This window comes from Neolamprologus multifasciatus, chromosome 5 (assembly GCF_963576455.1).
Source record: "Neolamprologus multifasciatus chromosome 5, fNeoMul1.2, whole genome shotgun sequence".
NCBI classification, from domain to species: domain Eukaryota; kingdom Metazoa; phylum Chordata; class Actinopteri; order Cichliformes; family Cichlidae; genus Neolamprologus; species Neolamprologus multifasciatus.
In genome coordinates, this window is record NC_140443.1 from 20,193,915 (window position 1) to 20,214,667 (window position 20,753).

The 20,753-nt window shown below is 41.7% G+C and overlaps 1 protein-coding gene across 3 annotated transcripts in view; it reads left to right on the plus strand.

Annotated features, from left to right (window-relative positions):
* celsr2 (cadherin, EGF LAG seven-pass G-type receptor 2) overlaps nucleotides 1-20,753 on the plus strand; it is a 72,487-nt gene that overhangs the window by 9,577 nt on the left and 42,157 nt on the right. For all 3 annotated transcript variants that reach the window (XM_085158603.1, XM_085158604.1, XM_085158605.1), the window contains exon 2: nucleotides 16,743-17,444. In XM_085158603.1, the coding sequence (XP_085014729.1) occupies nucleotides 16,743-17,444 (702 nt within the window). The remainder of the gene's footprint in view (nucleotides 1-16,742; nucleotides 17,445-20,753) is intronic.

Genomic DNA, 20,753 nt, shown 5'->3' on the forward strand with positions numbered 1-20,753 from the left:
ATACCCGGGGCCTCATCTACTGTTCCCAGGCAAGCGTGAGCCTGCATAAATAGGTGTTTGCATTTGATTGCAGAGATTGTTTCTCTGCTTTTCTTTCATCCGTAAAGCCCTGTTAATTTTCATATAGAAAGTGTAGCTAATCATTATCTCACACTGCTAAATGTGAGGTCCGCTCATTTGCCTGCATATTTGTTGCACTCTAAAGTGACTGGCACGGTTTAGCTTTATACTCTGCAAACTGTTAGAACATAGTACCCACCTCATCCCCAGTGTGACACCAGGACACTTTGTCCCTTTTAATCATATTCTGATATTCTGCCAACACCGTGCCCCCACTTTGAAAGCATGAGTGCTAAAATTTAACAGACAAACACGCCTCCACCACTAAAGACGGCAGAGCGATTCAGCTCACATCACACTGCGGGTTGTGCAGGCGCTCAAGTTACATGGTGGACAGCGGGTATTGTCTCTGTCTGGTCACTGTGTGGAGGGAACACCCTTTTAACTTTCAAGTGTGAGTCTGAAGTGGCTGCGAATGCTGCAAGGTTAAGCTGCTACTCTGTCAAATGTGTGTTCGAGCCAAAGCCGCTGGCATTAAGCCCGACCAACTGGGGAAGGCGACAAATATGCTCAAATGAGTCAAGATTTTTTTCTTTTTTTCTCAAAAGATAATTTGGCACATAAGATATCCAGACGCTTGAATTCCATGTTGGCTTTTTTATTTTTGTCAGATAAAACTATAGGGCAGGAATTTTAATGGTGGGGACTCTGCTGCACCAAGTGCCATGTATATAACAGCCAACTCATTCACAGTGTGTGTAATTTCATTAGGATCTATTAAACCTTTAAGCTGTCTGTGGTTGGACTTTCTCGAGGGGATTGTCTTCTGTTACACTAGCCCATCAAGCTGCACATATCTGGTATATTTCTGTGTGTGTGTGTGTGGGCCTCAACAGCTGGACCGCCCTGATTACTTTTCTCCACACTCTCATATAATTAGTAGAGCCTGTGCTCTTTATGTTTGATAAATTTCAGTTTTCCTCTTGCTCTCAATTCGCAGGAATCAAAGTCACTGCTTACGAAGCTCGAGTCATCTGTAACGCCTAACTCCTTCCATTCTTCCTGCCTCCCTCCCTGGATGGCGTTAGTCACACTCGCAGGCTTGCGTGGAATGTTTGTAGCACTGTTTCTTTTCTTTTTTTTTTTATCCCTTTAACATCACCTATCACCTTGATCCTGTTTCTCTTTCCCTCTTTTTGTTTGCCTGTCACCATTTCCCATTTTTCTCCTATCTGCCCGGGTCTATGGCTCTCACCCCTGCAACCTCCACTGTTCCCTCCCATCATTTCGAGCTCCTCCACCCTCCCTCTTTATCCCCGTCCTCCCCTTCCTCTCCCTCCCTCCTTTGACTGTTGTCCCCCCCTCCTCCCCTTCTCTCTCTCCCCTGTGAAAGGAAGAATGCCTAAGAGAAATGCTTTGTTAAGCACACAGTTGTCATGGTGAACCCAGCAATGCCTGAGAAATTCCTTGTGGGTGGGGATGAGGGGGTAAGGCCTCTTTTGTGGAGCAAAGATAGGGGGGGGGGAGGGGAGACCCATAAAGTTCTAAAGAGCAACTGTCCGCATCTCCGTTTTTCCAGTGAAGCATGTAAGGCTCTCTGTGGACCTGTAATGCTGCGGGACACACTGACCTGTCCTGCCGGCTGCTTTCATTTTAACAGGACACGAAGAGAGTCGGCCGACACCTGACTGCAGATATAAAGTTTCCATCCGCTGTGTTTTTGAATGCTAAAGTGCATGTGAGACTTCAGAGGCACTCTGTTTTGAAAGCACCAGAGAGTTTTAAGCACATGGACATTTGATAGTGTCCTCTTTAAGCTCTTTGATTTGTGACACAGATGCACTCAGAGGGTCTCCGATTTCTTGCCGCCCGCATGTTTCTTGGCAGCAAAACATCCTCCCGTGGGCCTCGCTGCTACACGCTTGGTTGCGCTGAAGGTCCAGAGGTGGTGAGGTAGTGCAGAGTGAAGGTGCGGGTGAGATTGGGGTGGAGGGGCGGGTGAATGACATCATCTATGTGTTTGGAGGGGAAATCATGTTTGGGATTAAGGCCGGCGCATCACTGGGGCGAGGCCTTGTGGTGCTTGCATATATCGTAGCATTGTCCTGCATTGTCCTTGAGATCCCAGCAGACAATCGGAGTGGGCTCTGTCTGCTGCTGCCCCCACCGCCCCCACCCCTCTAACCTCCTTGTGCCTTTGTGTCCACTTGTTTGCACCAGTCCTGTCCGCTACGGGAGAGTCTCACCAGACCTGCTGTTCCTTCATGTATTACACGGTTTGCAGTTCAGTCTGTTACAGAAAGCTTTTGGTGAATCACCAAGAAAACAAACAAACAAAAACAACAACACATAAATCTCAAGTACAGTGAGTCCTTATCAGACGTACTTGCTACAGGAACGATAGTGGAGCGCACAACTAACTCCACATAAAAAATGTGAAAAATGATCCGATATGTTGGCTCACCAAATATCCTTATCTGTCTTAAACACATATGCATATGGTAGTGACCTGTTCAGGGCATACTATGCCTCCAGTCATATGACAGCTGGAGTAAAAGCCCACTGCGACCATGAATTGGATAAGTAGAAGAAAATGGATGGATAAATGTAGCTGTTGAAATGTTAAAGGGTTGAAAAAGGTGAATTTGAAATGGTAGACTGTCTAAATCTACAGCTGGTGGATGAAATGCAAATTTGTCCAAAAACAACATAAGCGACAGTTAAACTGTGAAAAACTTTGAAAGTTTATCTCTCTATGCTGTGGGGGTGCATCAGGGCTGGGAAGCACAGCTCTCCAACAACAACAGCATTGACAACAACAACACACAGAGCACTTTCTTGTCTCCTGTGCAGTGACGATAACACCAGAGCTCCACCCGAGTCCAGAAATCACTACGAGAAAAGACGTTTCTCACACTGTGAACGTGACAGATTATGTTTATTCAACAGCCTGTTGCCTTTACGCTACATTGCACTCATTTAGTACTGAACCAGGCCGAGATTTCACAGTGACCTGGTTTCATATGCTTCAGCTCTGCAGTTCAACCTGTCAACACAGGACCGTTAGACACGAGGGTACGAAGTGCGACTGGTAGAGGTGGTGAACCCTGGGGTGCAGAATTTTAAGAGGTTTCATTGCTGACTGAATTATATTAAGACAGACTGAAGGGTGGGGAGCTCACTACACAGATGGTGTCATCCTGAGTTAGCTGAAATGGTGTGTTTACACTTTCACAGTCTGGTGACATTTGAATGAATGAATAACTATTTTTAGAGTTCACTTAGATGTTTTTTTTTCTTTTTTACTTTGAGCACATTTCCTGATCTGGACTGAATGTTTTCCACATCGTCTTCTAAAAATATCTCACCTGTCACAGTGTGCAAAGTTCTTTTTGTTTTTTTATTTTAAAGCAGAGCTATCAAAGACAGAAACCGGCTCTGTTTTGCTGACTCCTGCTTCAAAGCATCTCAGTTGGATGACAGTTGTTACTTTGCTGTTGGATGCTCAGGATCCAACATCATTCGCTGTTGGTATGTTTGAGTAGCGGCGTCCTGCTTGGTCACGTCTCTGCATGCTAATGTCTCTTTACTGTTGCGCTGACATTGGTTTTTCTTTGATATGTAAATGTTCCGATTCGAGCAGCTCGAATTCTTTTCTGTGACTCTGAAGCCGCTTCGCTGTAGAGGAAAGGAAATCTGTGGGCTGTCCTCTTGTTGCAGGTTTTCAGAAACAGCAGAAAAGTGTCATCAGGGGATGCTCTGGCAGGGTCCACAAATGAGTACTGATGGCCTCTCTCCAGCCAAGTCAGCTTTCCTCTGGAATGGAGAAATCAAGAGAGGGATTTACTCCGACTCCCCAGGATTGAAATCCTTGGGTTGACATTGAGCTACACAAGCAGTTTTCATTATTGACTTCACGGGCGGTGGAAGAAATGTGTTGTTGTGGTGTGGTTATCATTACAGCTGATCTCTGGTCTCTTTCTATTTAAACCTAATTGCTCTGCAGAAAACAATAAAAACAAAATTTATTTAACTTGTATTTTCTTAATGAAACGGTGTCAAATCACATAAATAAACTTGCTCACGGGTAGTTATGATGCTCGCTGTATTTTTTGCTGCTTGACGTAATGGCTCTAACACTGCTCGGATACAGATCGCAGTAAATCTGCTGCGTAGGAGTTTTCAGCGTGCTGGCCGTTCCCTCCCGTGTGCGAGAGCTGCAAGTGGGCTTTCTGTTAAAGCACGAGCTGTTTGTGTTCAGTTGTGTTGTTTTTCCCAACAATGCACTTGAGGTGAGAAGGGCTATACAAAAACCAAGCGCACATTTGCTTCTGTCGCCTGTCACCGTCTGTAAGGCTTTGAGCTGCAGTTGTTCAAATATGTTTCTCTTGATTAGAGAAGCTCTCCCTGCTTTTCTCTCCAGGCTGTTACTTCCTCAGCTGTGTTGACTTCGAAGACAGCAATATAAATGTATGATGATAGCGGATAGTGTCGCTCAATGCACACAAATCATCCCACAACATTAAAACCACCTGCTTTTTTTCGCTGGGGCATGGCTACAGTTGCTTGGTGGGAGTTTAGAGAATTGGGCTTGTGCCGCCGCTCGATGATGCTCGACGCCATGAGGTTAATATTAAAGACACCAAGATTTCTCAGTGCAAGTGAAATGTTAGGAGTCAGTACATTTGAAGCTCTATTAAGAAATCTACTGTATATATTTGCAGGCTTAACAATTTTGAGAACAAGATCACTGTGGGCTTAACGGATATAAGGTTTGGCACCACATGCAGTCAGTGTTCATTGTGGAGACACTGGCGTGGTTGTCTGTTCATGGGAAAGTGATTTAGGTGTATTTTTTTAAATTTGTTCTTCTCTTCTTTTTGTGTTATGTGACTTGTTTTGCTTCTATGGAGTATGAGTCTGGAATAATTAAGGATCGATTGATTGATCAGATTGAGATCTGGCAGTGTGGCAGGTTGCTGCTGCTGCCCTGAGGGGGGGTGTTTTGTCTGCAGTAATAATTAGCTGGTTGGTACGTGTCAAAGTAACCTCCACATGAATGTCAGGGCCTAAGGTTTCCCAACAGAACATTGCACTGCACTGCAATGAAATGATCACAGCTTATCATCTCACCTGTTCAGACAAGCAGACAAATTATTAGTAAGTAAATAAAGTTTATTTTGAAACAAAGAGCAGTCACAGAGTCCTTAACAGAGGTAAATAGCTAAAAACCAGCCCACGCCAAAGTAAAGCGGACACACAAACACTACCCAGAATGCATTTCTCAACAGATGAGTTTAAGCTACTTTTAAAGGATGTCAAAGAGTCAAAGGTGTGAAAAGAGCATGGTAAGCTGTTCCACAGTTTTGGATTTTAGGCTTGTAAGGAACAATCCACCATGTTTCAGACACAGAATTATATTGATCAGATGTTTTAAAGAGCTCACTACACTACGATCACCTGTAAGTTGTGTCATTACAAAGTGGAAGCATTTAGAAACAAAAACAAATTGCAGTTAAAGAGCAGGGACTCTGAGTCACCAGTGCTCTGTTGACACAGTAACTGCAGAGCTCCAGACCTCCCCTGGCACTAACATCAGCACAAAGACTGTGCGCTGGGAGCTTCACGGCATGGGTGTCCAAGGCCAAGCAGCTCCTAGCAGCGTAATATATAGGTGGCCCAGTATGTTTTTCCACATTGTGCATATAAATGGATCCACTCAAATATGTTAAACCTTCTCATAGAAGTGTGTTTGGCAGTAAAATCAAAAATATGCATTTAGATTTCATTTGACAAAAGCAGATGAAATATAGACAGAAAACAGGAAGAAGCAAAAAGTATTGTTTAGTCTAAAGTAAATATAAAAGGCCAAACAACGTGTCTAAACAGCAGGAATTTACACATTATGTATCATCTGTATAATTTCCATAAAATGCAAAGTTCTTTATTCTGAAGCTCTAACATCAGATTTTATATATGTTTGAATAAAAAAAATACAATTCAGAGATTTAGGGATTATTGCTGAGTGTTAAGACGCTTTTGAAGCGATTGATAGAGTACAATTTAGAAAAAAATCTTCTGAAAATTCTCCAAGTCTTGTCGATTGTCAGTTTTAAGTTTTTAAGCTGGTGGGTCTTTGTGGGGGAACCTGTGGCTCTGTGCAACCTCCCTGTGGTGTGACTGAGCCTTTGGTCTTTCCTGAGAAGCTTTTCTCAATTTCTGATGAGTGGATGATGATGTGAGCTGCTGCTGGTGGGTGGAAGCCTGGCAGGATTTGTTAGAGCATTTTATGCAGAGGGGTTGTGGTACTGGTAGTGGTGGGGGTGGTGGGATGTCAGCCTCAGCCTTTGCTTGTCTAAAGGGGATCAGTAAAGGAGGAGAGTGAGGAGGGGTTAGGGGTAATGGGATGAAAAAGCTACCCCTCCGTGCAATGCCTCATTTCCACCTACTAACCAGCCAACAGTCTCCATTCAGACCGCAGCTGAGTGTGCTTCACCTTTCAGCCCTGCTTAATTCAAACAGGCCACATTTTATTGCGCCCCATTTTGAGCAAAAGAACCTGAGACTCCTGCTTCTGAATTAAATGAACACCAAACTGAGTCCTCTTAGCTTTAATTAAGGAGGAACTGGATAAGCTTGATCTAATAGATATTAGGCAATTTTAAAGTCTGCCAGGGAACTGGGCCGCAGTGCTCCGTCACCACCACGACAGACTTTTTCTTCACTCAGTTTCAACTCAGCCCACACGAGTACATACCAGTGTCTGTCCAAGACTGATTTGAGTGTTTCTTTTTAATTGGAAGAAGTTGATAGAAGCTCAGCTTGCTCACTGGTATGAAGGTGGGTATTAAGCCTGTTGTCGTGCTGGGCTTTAGTCTCTTCCTGTGTGTTCAAATTAAGTTGCTTCCCAAGGAAACAATGATCAAAAAGAAGAAAAACAAAAACCTCCATAAAATTGTTAAAAGGAGTTTGTATGGTTTAATTTTTTATTAATTACCTTCCATGAAAATTGCTTCAATTTGAATGTAAGTTGTTAAGTCAAAATTCAGCACAACACAAGTCGTCTTCTGTAGCCTCAAACTTGTTTTCAGTGTTTCATACCGACAGGTCGCAGCACCTGCAAAGTTTAGCCACAGACTGACAAGCAGGCCATAAATGTGTCTCAAAGGAGCGACGCGAGTGAGCCGCTACAAGAAGAACAATTTAATTGTGAATGAATCAGGGTCCCAAACACACATGCAGAGTTCAAGTAATTAGTCTGTGTGATTAAAAGATGCTCCAGGGGAAGAGTATTTAATTTAAATGAAATGAGTGTGTGTCCCTGTTATTGTTGGCCCGACAGAGCCTGCGGTCTCTGTGGTTTGTTTGATTGACTGTGCGGTATGAACGTCTTGCCTTTCTGTGACCTTGTGTGGACACAACTGTAAGGTGTTGGTTAATCATACATAAATGGAATACTTCTGACAGTAGTTTCACACTACAGTAAGCTTGTTAATATTATACTACTACTTAGTGAAGAACCCTTGGAGTGGAGCTGCTTTCACTGAGTTTCACTAGACTGAAAGTTGATATTCAGATAAAACTTGTCATTGTAACTGACCCTAAAAACCTCAGAAACATGGTGTCTAACCAGATGCTTACTCTGGCATTACCTTGGTGTCTGGTAACACTGTGAGGAATCTTGGAGCCATTTTATGGCCTTCAATGTGCATATTACACTCATATGTAGGACCGCTGTCCACAATATCTCTAAAAATAGAAGCATCCTATCTCAGAGTGTCTCAGAGTGAGTAATAGATGCTGTAATGATGATGTATTACTTATGCATGAAGTACTTCTAGGCTGGACTATTCAGTATTATCAGGATTTTGATTAGTCCTGTTGTGATAAAGCTTGTAGTTATGGCTGGATCAGGATCACGTGACCTTGAACTCTCCCTTAGTTATGCTGCTACAGATTTAAGCTGCTTTTTAATTTTTCTCTACTTTCTTCCGTCCCGGTTTCTTCCTGCAAAAAGGGAGTTTTTCTATCCCACTGTCACATAGTGATTGTTCATAGGTGATCACGTGATTGCTGGGGTTTCCTCTGAGCGGTTGTGGCGCAGTGAAAGAGGGCGTCATCTACCACGGTTGGTGGATTGATCCCCTGCTCCTTTAGTCTGCATGTCAAAGAATCCTTAAGCGTGATACTGAACACGTCGCCCCTGATGTATCCATCAGGCATTAAGACATCAAGGTTAGTGCAGATATGTCAGTAGCAATAAGACAGACATGAACATGGACCTTCTGAGACGTTTTGTACAGAATATAACTGATGATGGTATTATGTAATATTTATTTCTGATTAATATGCTTTTGATTTTCTCTTGGTATTTCTTTTCATTTTTTTTTATTTATATCTTTTCTCAAGTATGCAAATAAGAAAAACAAACCTGTAAGTTTGCAGAGCGACTCGCAGGTCGGAGCTGTAAAGGCTGCGAACTGCAAACACATTTGCAGGCCTTATCCCTCCGAAGTGATTTTTAATTTATGCTCTTCCTGCTGATCTTAGAAATAGGACCCCGGCTTTGTGCTCTTTGATGTACTGAGTACTCGGTGCATGCTGCACATACTGTAGTACGTTTCTTCTGAACAACTAAGACGGGCTCTGTTCAACCTCATTACCTTCTTACCCGGAGGTTCCCCCCCCCCCAACATGACACAGTTCTGCAGCGAAACACACAGCCCCCTCTGAAGCAGCATCAACCTCTCCAGGTCACAGATTAAATGCTGTTGTGCTTGAGTGAGATGTTCTTTGGGTGCTATCATTAGACATGTGATGAATGGCTGTTTGAGTGCCATTGTTTATCAGCTCTCCACTGTCATTATGATAAATGCTATTTTTATAGTAGGTCTAATGTGTTTCCCATCCCCACTGTAACAGGAGGTGTTGTCATTGGCTCAGTGTTTAACCAGCACATTAGTGTTTAATATGTGTGTGACATCTGCTAAAGTTGCTCTGAGCAAGAGCGAGCAACACCGACAGTGCTGACATAATATAAATAATGTCCATATTTAAACAGTACTAACTATAAAAAGATCTAGCATGCTAAACTTGGCATGCTAATTTTAGCATTTTAGTATGCTAACATTTGCCAATTAGCACCAAACACAAAGTACAGCTGAGGCTGCTGGAAATATCATGAGTTTAGCATGCATTTATTAATAACTTACAGCCCTTTTTTTAACTTGGTGAAAAGGCTAAAATTATTAAACTTGGATGGCATAACTTTGCAGATCAGGTAAAGGTTCACAGACTTAACTGAGGTAATGAGGGGTTTGGTACACAGGAAGAGCAGAGAAAGGAAAAAATCCGGAAACAGAACTGTGAAAGAAGGAACAGGTAATCACACAGGAAAGAGGCACAAGAGGGCAGGGAAAGAGCAACAAAATACAATCCACAAAAAATGAGAAATATACAGTGATTGAGACATTTCAGTTAAGACTCTAAATGGCGCTCGAGGAAAGTTTCTGGGAAATTTGAATGTGCATACTTGAGTAAACAGAAATCCATGTTTCAGATGTTTCAGCCTTAACCATATTTTTGGAGCAACCAGCCGATTAACATTGTGACACTAAAAAATATAACCAAAAATCTTCTAAGGACATTCAAGTATCCTTAGAATCTTACAATCTTGTGTACAGTTAAATGTAAGGTTAGGAAGAAGTCCACAGATTTCAGTAGGTGTGTGTGCATGTTGTCCCAAGTAGCCCCTTGGTATTACACCTGGTAATTCTTTGTTTTTACATTCATTGGCCCCCAATCAGCCCAAATATCAAAGAGAAATTAAAAATGCATGCCGTGGAAGAGTTCGGGTCTTAGGAGGTTAAAATTCAAAATAACATCTTCCAGCATACAGAGAGGAGGGTAAATAGCTGATAAACTGTCACTTCACAGTTCAGGGGGACTCAGAGGGCCTGGGTTAGTGTCACAGTGCTGGGTGATGTCTCTGTCCTCTCAGTAACTTGGTCACACAGTCTTTCTGATCTTTATCCACCATGACTTTGTTGACATTTTCTGGGATTCAGCTGGGAGATTTGATGGCAACTTTGTGGTCTAATTAGACCAGTCTCACTGATTTGTTCTCTCTCTCACTCTTTGTCCTGACCTTTCTCTCAGTCTTAGCCACTAAGACCCAGAGAAAGCTTTACAAAGAAATCCATATAGTCTGGTTTGAGTATATATTTCCTTATGTCAAGCACTTCATTGTAAAGATTCTTTGTGTCCATATAATTCATGCCAATGAATTATTTGAATTTCCTTACCGCTAAAGCCAGGCTTTGTTGATATTTCAGAAATGCAAAGCTGAGCATTTCTCCTGTGCAACATCCTGGCTGATAATTTATGTTCTTGGCTTGAGGCCTCAACCTACAGTCAAACGAGGCCCGTCTGCATCGCTGAGAGACCTCTCTGTAAATCATAATGAGACAACCTGTTTACATTCGTCTCTTTATTGCTGGAAATGTATTTGGCTCTGATGACATGCTGGATTTTACATTAGAAAAGGTGAGTCATGACCTTCAGAGTGCTGTGTTTACAACACAGACGATTCAGCTTTTATCAGACAGTGCCTGTCCTCGTCCACTCTTAACTTGAAAGCACTTAAATGCGTCAAAATCTGTGCACGTATTAAATTATAAATGCAAAAAGTCTTGCTGTTGACTAATGACTAAACTAACCATCTCGCCTCTGCTTGTATTGACGTATAGCTTGCCACCACCCACCCACAAACACACACAGACACAGACACAGACACACACACACACACACATATATATATATATATATTAGAGATGGCACGATACCACTTTTTTATGTCCGATACCGATACCGATATCATAAATTTGGATATCTGCCGATACCGATATGAATCCGATATAGTGTGTTTTTTAATCAGTAAAACTGTTTTTTTAATATCTTGCTGCTTTTTGTATAAGTTCATACTCAAGTTAAAAAACAACAACAACACTAAAGCTATTCTGTTATACCTGTATGTAAAAAAAACACACTGCACCCAAAATATTTCATAGATCAGCAACACTGATCAATTTAATAAAGTTAAACCTACCCCATCCTCCCTATTCTGGTATTTTAAAGAGTACTTAGCAGAAATATTAAGCAACCTAACTAATAGGGTTGCAAACTCCCAGCAAAAGAAAATAGGGAACCACCCTCTTCCTCATGATGCTTAATCGATGTAATCAACTTTAATTTGATGCAGGGGGGAAAAAATTCACAGAAAAAAATTATTTTTCAAGAATAATTAAATAGATTCAACATCTTTCTTCAACAGAATTGCAGAATTCACAGATGGTACTTTCCCAAAGGAAAAAGTACTACTACTAAAAAGTACTAAGGTATATTAGACTTAACAGTTACTATATACAGTAATGGACTTCTATACATTTTACATCAGATTAAAACTTTGGGTGTAAGATTCAGATAATTATTAAATAATTAAAAGCTAGATATTTTAAATGAGAATAAGAAAGAAAGTATGTCTTTGTGCCCCCTTTTGCCTGTTCATGCCCTATCGGCCCCCCTGGCTAAACTTTGCTAGATCCGCCCCTGCACAGTTACCAGCCGTCAGCTGCATAGAAAAAGATCCTGGTGTAGAAAGTAATATTAAATAAATTCTAACAACAGCTTATCAAGCTTAATAGTGCTGCTGTTGTTCAGCCGCTGGTTTCCTCTTTCTGGTGCAAAGTGGGCCAAAAACAAAGAAGAGAGACGGACTCACGACAGAAAAGCCGATCAGCTGATCATTAAGCAGTTTCACGATTGAAGTAGCAGCAGGAGAGAGAGAGAGAGAAGAGGCAGTTGCTCTATATATCGGTTGTTAAGCTTAACGCGGGAATGCTTTACAAACATTCAGAGATGAACTTACACACTTGCTTTACTTCTCTCTGAGATAACTTCCTCGGAGATGAAATGTTTGCTAGCAGGCTACAAATACACACAGCCGCTCTATCACGTGACCACACTGCTCCGGCTCGCCATGTCGCCAAGTTTTGTGAGGTGCTTTTTTGATATTTAATGGATCGGATTACATTTTTTATTTCTCTCCGATATCCGATCCAGTAATTTAGGTCAGTATCGGACCGATACCGATACGTAATATCGGATCGGTCCATCTCTAAATATATATATATATATATATATATATATATATATATATATATATATATATATATATATATATATATATATGTACACACAAACACACACAATGCTGTACACAGCCTTGGCAGTGCTGCAGCCACAGTGTGTGTTTAATCTTTTCCCTGGCGCCACTTCCTAGCTGAGAGCATTCCTGGCACCCAGAGGCCCAGAGGGGTTGGAGTAGTGGGCTGAAAGCAGTGTCACACTTCAGAGCTGGCAACTTGTCTCGTTACCAACTAAGCATCTCTCTTTTCCTCCTTTTCTGGCCCAAAATGCTTCGCTTGCCCTCCGTTCCTTCAGCGAAGTATCCTTCCATGGAGAATGACCTCTTTGAAGGATGGTCTGGTTCCTTTCAGAGGAGATTCTCCTCGCGCTCAGTTTCCCAGCGCTGCGTCTACCTCTGGAGCGCTGCCCGAGTCCCCCATCCAAGAATGTGAATTGGCAGAGGACATAATTAAGGCGATGTCTCTCCTCATACATGGTCTAACCTTTAAGAGCCTCGGTTCACTGAGAGCTGTGTTGTTCTGGCTACTGTTGCTGCACAGTATCAGTTAATATACGACTTGAATAGATGAAATGGGTTGTTGTTTTCTAATTTAGTTTTCTAATAGAAAGTGTGTCTACAGTTTGCAAAAAGCACTGCGTTATGTTAAAGTTTTACTACTACTTTATTTAGTAGTAGTAAAACGCTCTGCCGCGGCAGCATGCAAGAAACAGAGCCCAAACAGGGTATTTCTTTAGTAGTAAGCAGATGAAGAATCACATACCTAAATTCGTCCATATAATCATAAAGTCTTTATATTTTCCACGGTGGGGAAAAAATGGAAAATGAAATATTTCAATTTAGTCTGTGGAAATATGTTTCTAATGTACTGTATGTTTCACTTGGAAAATAATCAAGATGTTATCAGATAAGCTATCAGAAAGTAATTTCAGAGACAAATCGTAGCAGACTGTCACTAAAATCACTGGTTTAAGCCCTGAATACACTGAAATAACAGGTCGATTATCCTGTGAAACCTCATATTTTTCTTTTCCAGCCACCAGGTCCTAAATTCCACCTTCAGTCTTTAAATAGTGGTTTATGACAATAATCATGAGTGTGACACATAATGAAAACAGTAACTTTGTAGCTTCTGCTGTAAATTAGGGGTTTTTTTTCTAAAAGAAAATAGAGCATCATCTGCCTTTGTCTTCTCTTTGTCACCTTCTAGACGCTTATCTGCAAACATTTCCTTGTGTACACAGGTGTGTGTGTGTGTGTGTTTACAGTAGAGTGTGAATTAGGAGCGACCCTCCTTGTTTTTGGTCTTTGATTTATTCCCTGCACTTCCTCTGCTAAGGCCCTGTATTATTACAGTGCTGGAAGCGCTTGAGTGAAAACTGAAGGATTAAAGCCGTGTCAAACATGCTTCTCTGTCTCACTTCCTCTATGAGCCCCCCTCTCCACTCGTCCCCATCCCACCCTCCTCTTCCTCTTCTTCCTCTCCTCCTCCCCCTCCCCCTTCCCCCCTCCCCTTGGCACTTTGTGTTTAAACTTGTCTGGTGCCAAAACAGGGATCTGGTAACTTTGAGCAGTGCTGTTTGTGTGAGTCCTGCTCACAGGTTCTGCTCTCTGGCCGGCGTCCAGACACCCCAAACAAAGCGTCCTATTGATTGTTTTGGAGGGAGAGGCCGAGGCTTGTTTTAGTGACACATTTGATTTGATTAAGCCCGCTTTGTGTTTGCTCTCGAGGCTACAGAAACCCGCGGGCCGGCTAGATAGACAAAATGATAGTGGTCTCTCGCCGTGACCTCAAAGTAAGCCTGTGTAGCTTTTTAAAGGCGGATTGATGTAAGCTTCCTCTTGGAAAATAATAATGTTTCAGTCTTTAAATAGACTGGTTCAAAATAATCAAATACAGATTATGGTGTTATTCTGTGATTACGGTGGCTGCAATAGTGGCTTTTCAGCAAAAGCCACTTAGGATTAATTAAGACACATGAACTTTTGCATCAGCCTTATTCTGACATTTTGCTATAAATGCCTAGAATAGAAATGATTGTACATGCTTCTTTCACTGCTGCTGTTGATTTTTGAGCATTTTTAAATAATTTGTTGGCATAAAAAGGGGAAAAGAGAATGTTTGTACAGCTTAAAGGGTTTGAACATTGTCAAAGTGTTTTGGCAATTTATATTTATGATGACGATAAAGCAAGAGATGTGCCATGTACATTTAAACTGGTCCTAAATGTTAGGAGAACATTTAGGAGAAATGAATTAGGTTTTTAACAATGCAGTGCAAACTGTTTGTTGTGTAACTGTATGCTGGCTTTGGCCCTTTGTCACTGGGCAGAAAGCCAAAGATCCAGGTTAGGAAGTACATTTGTGTTAGACTGTTTCTATCGACTGGATTTAGAGCAACATTGAAGCTGTAACAGACCAAAAAAAAAGGTTTTGTGCTTGTTAGCCACGCACTGGACTTCCCTGTGTGCTCCTTACTCACATCAAGGCTGTTTTTATTATAATTTTACTCCTCAGTGAGCAGTGCTCCATCTCTGTACTGTTCGACTTCCAGCTCATACTTGCTGATGAGCATTTTTACTTTATTGTAAATGGGCTCACAGTGGGGGGAAAATAACCCAAAAATATCAGCTCAGCAAAGTCATAAGTCAGTGCAAATGTTGGCCTGATATGATGCAACATAATGTCTACATTAGAAAGTGGACTCTTTAGTAAAGACCTAACACACAAATTCATGCAGTGTACAGTCAAGACATCATGTACAACAGCAGGAGTAAAACAACACTGGATTCAGAGCTGAACATTTGAAGTGTACTGATAATTAAACGCTACCAGGATCTGGTTTTAAAAACAAGAGATCCGCTGAGCTGAGAATTGCTGAAAGTGGTGAATTTGAGACTCGAGGCTTTCAGCATGTCATGTATAATGAAGTAGCATCTCTGCTTCCGGACAAAGAAAGCAAAGAGTGAGCTGTGAATACAGGCGTGAAATTGCTGATTAGAAAGTTGGAATGTATTGAAAGAAAACATACACTTGTTCTCTCTTAGGCCTGGCATTCATTTCTTATCTACTCTGGCACAAAACAAGAAAAACACCCGTCTGAGCCAAGAACAAGTAAAAAGGTGTTATTATTATAATATTTATCAAAACTCCAATTTGTACATTATTGTGGCTACTGTCTTTGCTTTATACCACCATCCTGAGCATTAGGAAAGATGCTGCTACACTGTGTGGAACAGCTGTGTAAAGCCACCACCATTCACCTCCATGTCCTGATGTTACAGCTGCTCCGTGTGTTGGCGAGACTCAAGTTTAGATTATTATAATATACTTTGGAGGATAAAAACATCCTGTTATTTCGATTACATTATGATGGCGCGGCAAATTTTTCCTCAACCCCCCCAAATCAAATGTATGTGTGTGTGTGTGTCAACAATGTGTGCAACATTGCACTACATTCCTATATGACTGTGAACACTGGCACGTCTGAGTCACTCCTATGTATACAGGCCTGCTTTTTTCAAATGTTGCAGCACCAACTGTTAACTCATGTCTGAAAATAGTCCCCGAACAAATACAGCGTTTACTTTCCCCTGAGTAACCGACTGCATCTAGCTTCTTCGAAGTGTATTAGTTCCTAAATCAAAGTGGATTTTTTAGTGACGTGTGCTTTGACATTTGTGTGATTGGGAAGGCCGGTAAGCTGAGAGGCGCAGATCGACTAATGCGTCGTTGTTTTTCATCTTTTAAAGATTTTTGTGACAGCGTGACATAAAACCTGGAGTACATTCAGCCTTCTTCATCCAACCCACACACCAGCACTTCGCAATCGTCCCCATCGCTCTACTATTGGCTACCATTTTGAAGCACTGAGTACAGCGTTTTGGCCGTCGACATGTTTTCTTTAGAGCAGCAAACAACCATATTTGGATGAGAAGGTGGAGTGCTGTGTTCGTTAGTAAGCTGCATCCGTAGGCTGTATGTATGCATCCTGCAGACACAGATATCTGATTGTTAGTGCAGCTTACATTTAAACAAAAATAATGCACGTATTTCACTCACTGGGAAAACAAATGGAGCCCAGACTTCTTGGGTGGGTTATTAGCTCAGTTAACTGCACGGTAAGACATAATATTTTCCAGGAAATCACCACGAGTATGCTCCAGGGGTAAAATTCAGAAGATCAGAATAGCAGGTAGTGATCAAGTCGGCAGCCACCTGTCACACAGCAGTCTTTATAATGCATAACTTCAGGCCCAAATACAGAAGTTCATCACTACTCTAAAGAGGCCAAACCTGTTTGTCTACCAGGCTGTAAATGTGATTTTTGATACCTTTAAGTTTGTCATTTTAAAACTGAAGTCTATGGAGACTCATTCGTTTTTTCAGTCCTGGAGGTTGGCACTTGGTTTCTGCTAAGAGAAGTTCCAAAATTGCCATTTTTTAAACGTTTTTCTTTTTCTCCTCTGTTTCTCAGATGGTGTCCACTCAGTCTCAGCTCAGTGCATTCTCCAAGTCACCATCATCACAGATGAAATGCTGTCCAACAGCATCACGTTGCGATTGGCCAACACCTCCCAGGAACATTTCCTGTCCCTGCTGCTGTCTCAGTTCTTGGACGGCGTGGCCCGGGTCCTGTCCGCTGCCCCTGAAGACGTTGTGATCTTCAACATCCAAGATGACACAGACGTCAGCGCTCGCATCCTCAACGTCAGCTTGTCGGTGGCTGTGCCCGTGTTTGGGGAGGGACACCAGCGTCCTGGTGGGCTCGGTCACGGAGGCGACGGGCCGGGGAGAGGGGCTGAGCCTGGGGAGTTTTTCGGCTCGGAGGAGCTCCAAGAGAGATTGTATTTGAACCGCAGTCTTCTCGCTCAGATTTCCTCCCAGGAGGTTCTTCCCTTTGATGACAACATCTGCCTGCGCGAGCCGTGTGAGAACTACATGAAGTGTGTGTCGGTGCTGAAGTTTGACAGCCTGGCGCCCTTTGTTGCATCCGATACCATCCTGTTCAGACCCATCCACCCCATCGCTGGGCTGCGCTGCCGCTGTCCCACCGGCTTCACGGGGGACTACTGCGAGACTGAGATCGACCTGTGCTACTCTAAACCGTGTGGACCTCATGGCGTGTGCCGCAGCAGAGAGGGAGGCTATACCTGCGAGTGCTTTGAGGACTACACAGGTGAGAGACTTCACTGAACACAATAAGCACACTCTTAGACACAACTCAATTCAATAATTGACCCAGTTATTTTGCATTCATGTTAATAGACATATGAAAAGAAAAGCTGTCAGCTTTCGGTCTCTTTGCCTTCTTCCACATGTGGTGTTTTCTTAACTAGTATCTAACTCATGGGCCTGATCCATCACAAGGCTAACATAGAGAGACAAAGACCACCATTCTTTTTTTTTCCTTTGCTACTCTTGTGTAATGCGTCCTTGGGTTACAATTTGACAGTGTTTGAATTTAACAAAAGTGGGGAAAACAGTTTGTTGGTTTCACCTTTAGTTGCAACGATTTTCTGGCATAGTTTGCAAAGTACTGTGCTTTGTTGGAGGTTGTTGAAGTAGGTCTGTTTTGAGGTACTAAATCGTCAACAGGCATTCTTGTTGGCTCACTAGGGAAGGTAAAAGCATCGTGCTGCTGTACAATGAAGTTGTGTTATGGCATTTTTATATCACATAAAGATTAATACGAGTATAATTGTGGACGGTGTTTGCCCTGGGATAGACTGGCGACCTGTCCAGGGTGTACCCCACCTCTCGCTCTATGTCAGCGCCCAGTAACCCCGAAGTGAAATAAAAAGTTAAAACCTAAAATATTGTATTAAAAACCCTCCTCTAAACTTCAGTTGCAAGGTTTTGCACCATTCTGCTGTGTGCAGAAATGAGGTTTTAGCAAACTGTCACTTTCAAGCTCCATGAATTCCTGCTGAAAAGCACCTGTCTTCAAGTGTTTAGTGCCACTAGAAAGTGAAGCGGACCAGTTTCTGCCAAGCTGTTCACATGTCTGCTTGTCTCTTCACAAACTCCCACGGGGGCTTTAATGTCTACATCTGTCCCTTTCACTCCCCTTTTCAGCTCTTTATACCCACAGACCGTCCACTTCACTAATAACCCGCTCGGCAGACACAAGCTGAGTGATGACTTATTTGATTTATCCTCATGCAGTAAGTCACAGCAGAAGTAAGCGGAAAAAAACACGAGCTGATTAACTGCTATACATCTGTGTGACCTCTGACTTACTTACCGGAACAAGATCCATAAATATCAGAATACTTTTTCTCCTTCTTTGTTTGTGTATTTGTGTCACAGCCACTGAATAAACTGTATAGTTATAGACATTCACACCTACACTCATGGGCTCAGCAGTGGACGGGGTCTCAAAGCTAAGATCCAAGGAACAGGAAAAGTGATGATAAAACAGCTCTGTTTGCTCTCTCATGTGTTTTTTCGGGGACTGGGGACATTTAAAAAAAGTTGTTTACTGTGTTTTTAAAACAAAAAACAAAAAAAACAAGACCACCAGAGCCCTGAGTGGAACAAGAGGAGGAAATTATTAAATATACATGGCTACAGATGGAGCGTGTCCCCTAGCTGTGAAATACCCCACGGCTTAACAAAAAAGCATCACAGAGCGCACACAATGTCGAGACGGAGAGGACAGAAGCTTCCATTTCCAGTGATAATGAAGGATTAATTTATCACTGTTGGCAGCAGAATGGTGAAGCAGTTGCAGGAATTGTAATTCATTCATTGCTCTAAAAATTATTCACGTCTTCAAAGGGTTAAAGAGGGTCCGCTCATTCGGTTTATAGTTAAGGGGAAAAGGGGGAAGTTGAAAAGGAGTTTAAAGAGAGTGAGAGTTTAAATATGCTAATTAATACAGTTTGAATATTAGGGTAGTTATCTTTTTGTTGAGAGGTTAAGTGGGTCAAATACTGACTTTTTAATGTGATTTAAAGTTTCATCTTGTCTTTGAAGCCCCCATGATCGTATATTTATGATTACAGAGGAGCATTTTAACACCCTCTTTTCATCTTAGCTTGTTTATAACACGGAATAATATATACATATCTATATATTTGCACTTTATATGTCAATAATTAATATTCACAGTCAGAAGCTAAGTGTAAGTGTAAGATATAGACTGTATATAAAAGATGGAGAATGTCACCTGCTTATGCTAACTAGCTTCTTTTTTTTAGATTATATGTTTTTGTTTGTTTGCCTGCTAATTAAACTTAGCACACAACTGCATCTTAGGCCTCTGAAAGTTTTTCTCTATATCAGATATTATAGCTTTATTATGTTGCCTAGCAACCACCTACCAAAAGGCTAAATATGTTCCCTTCATGGTGTTTATGCATCTACAACACCTTAAATTTTGATTTATTCAGAAATACATTCAATAAATCTGTGTGATGTAAGGCATGCTGTTAATAAATAGCATTATTAAAAACCCAACAATTCAAAATATTATGAAGGCATATTTTATTTTATTTATTTTTACTTTTTTAGTTTATTCTCTATTTTGCATGCTGAAGCAGAAAATGCCCTTACAACAGCTTAAAACGACTATAAATCTTTTATTAAGTGTTGATATATCTCATACATATTCCATAAAAGGGTGTAAAATAAAGAGTGCACATTACATATTTATTCTGTACTTACTGAAGGGATGATACTTAAATAAGAGACAGTTGTTTTGGAGCTGATTAGTTTATGTGCAGATGTGTAGCAGCTGTGAAATCAAAACTGAAGAACTGGTGAAGGAGCACTTCACTTCCTGAATAATCCGAAGATGATTACATTGACTAAGATCTGCTTGAAAAGGCCTCTAGTTTAAAAAGCTGAACTGAAGAATTGCTGAAAACCCCGCTGTTGTTTTTGTGCTCTCATTAATAGCGTTGCTTCCTTTGTTCCTCATCAGGCAATGAAAGATTTTTTTTTCACCTGGAGCTGCTCACAAAGACTCAAATAGTGTCGGCATTTGAGTGTGTGGGCTGGGTCGCTCCGAGTCCAGGTTGAGTGGCACTTACATATTCTTGCACAGTTGTGGGTGTTGGAGCTGTACTGCAGGTGCTTTTAACGTGAATCAGCAGAGAGGGAGTGAATGTGCGAGTGGGTGAAGTGGGCGTATTTTTGTCCACAGTTAGCTAGATTCATTTGCATCACTTGATGAGGTTTAGACCCCGATGCAGAGCGTTACCTGAATATGATGCAGCGGTTTACAGTTTAAGATGTCTCACTTAATCGGTTTGATCAAACAAGGTCATTTAAACACGGTTATACATGACGTATTCTCCTCTGATGTACAACTCCAGCTGCCGTTCCTCAGTTCATCACTCTCGACACTTCGATGGGGCTCAGTGAGAGTGTGTGTGTGTGCGTGTGTGTGTGTATGCGCGCGCGCTCTAAATTGCTCACTCTGTCTCTTTCAGGTGGGTGGCTAAGTGCTGTATAGCTGTGATTTTGTGTGTAAAGAAAG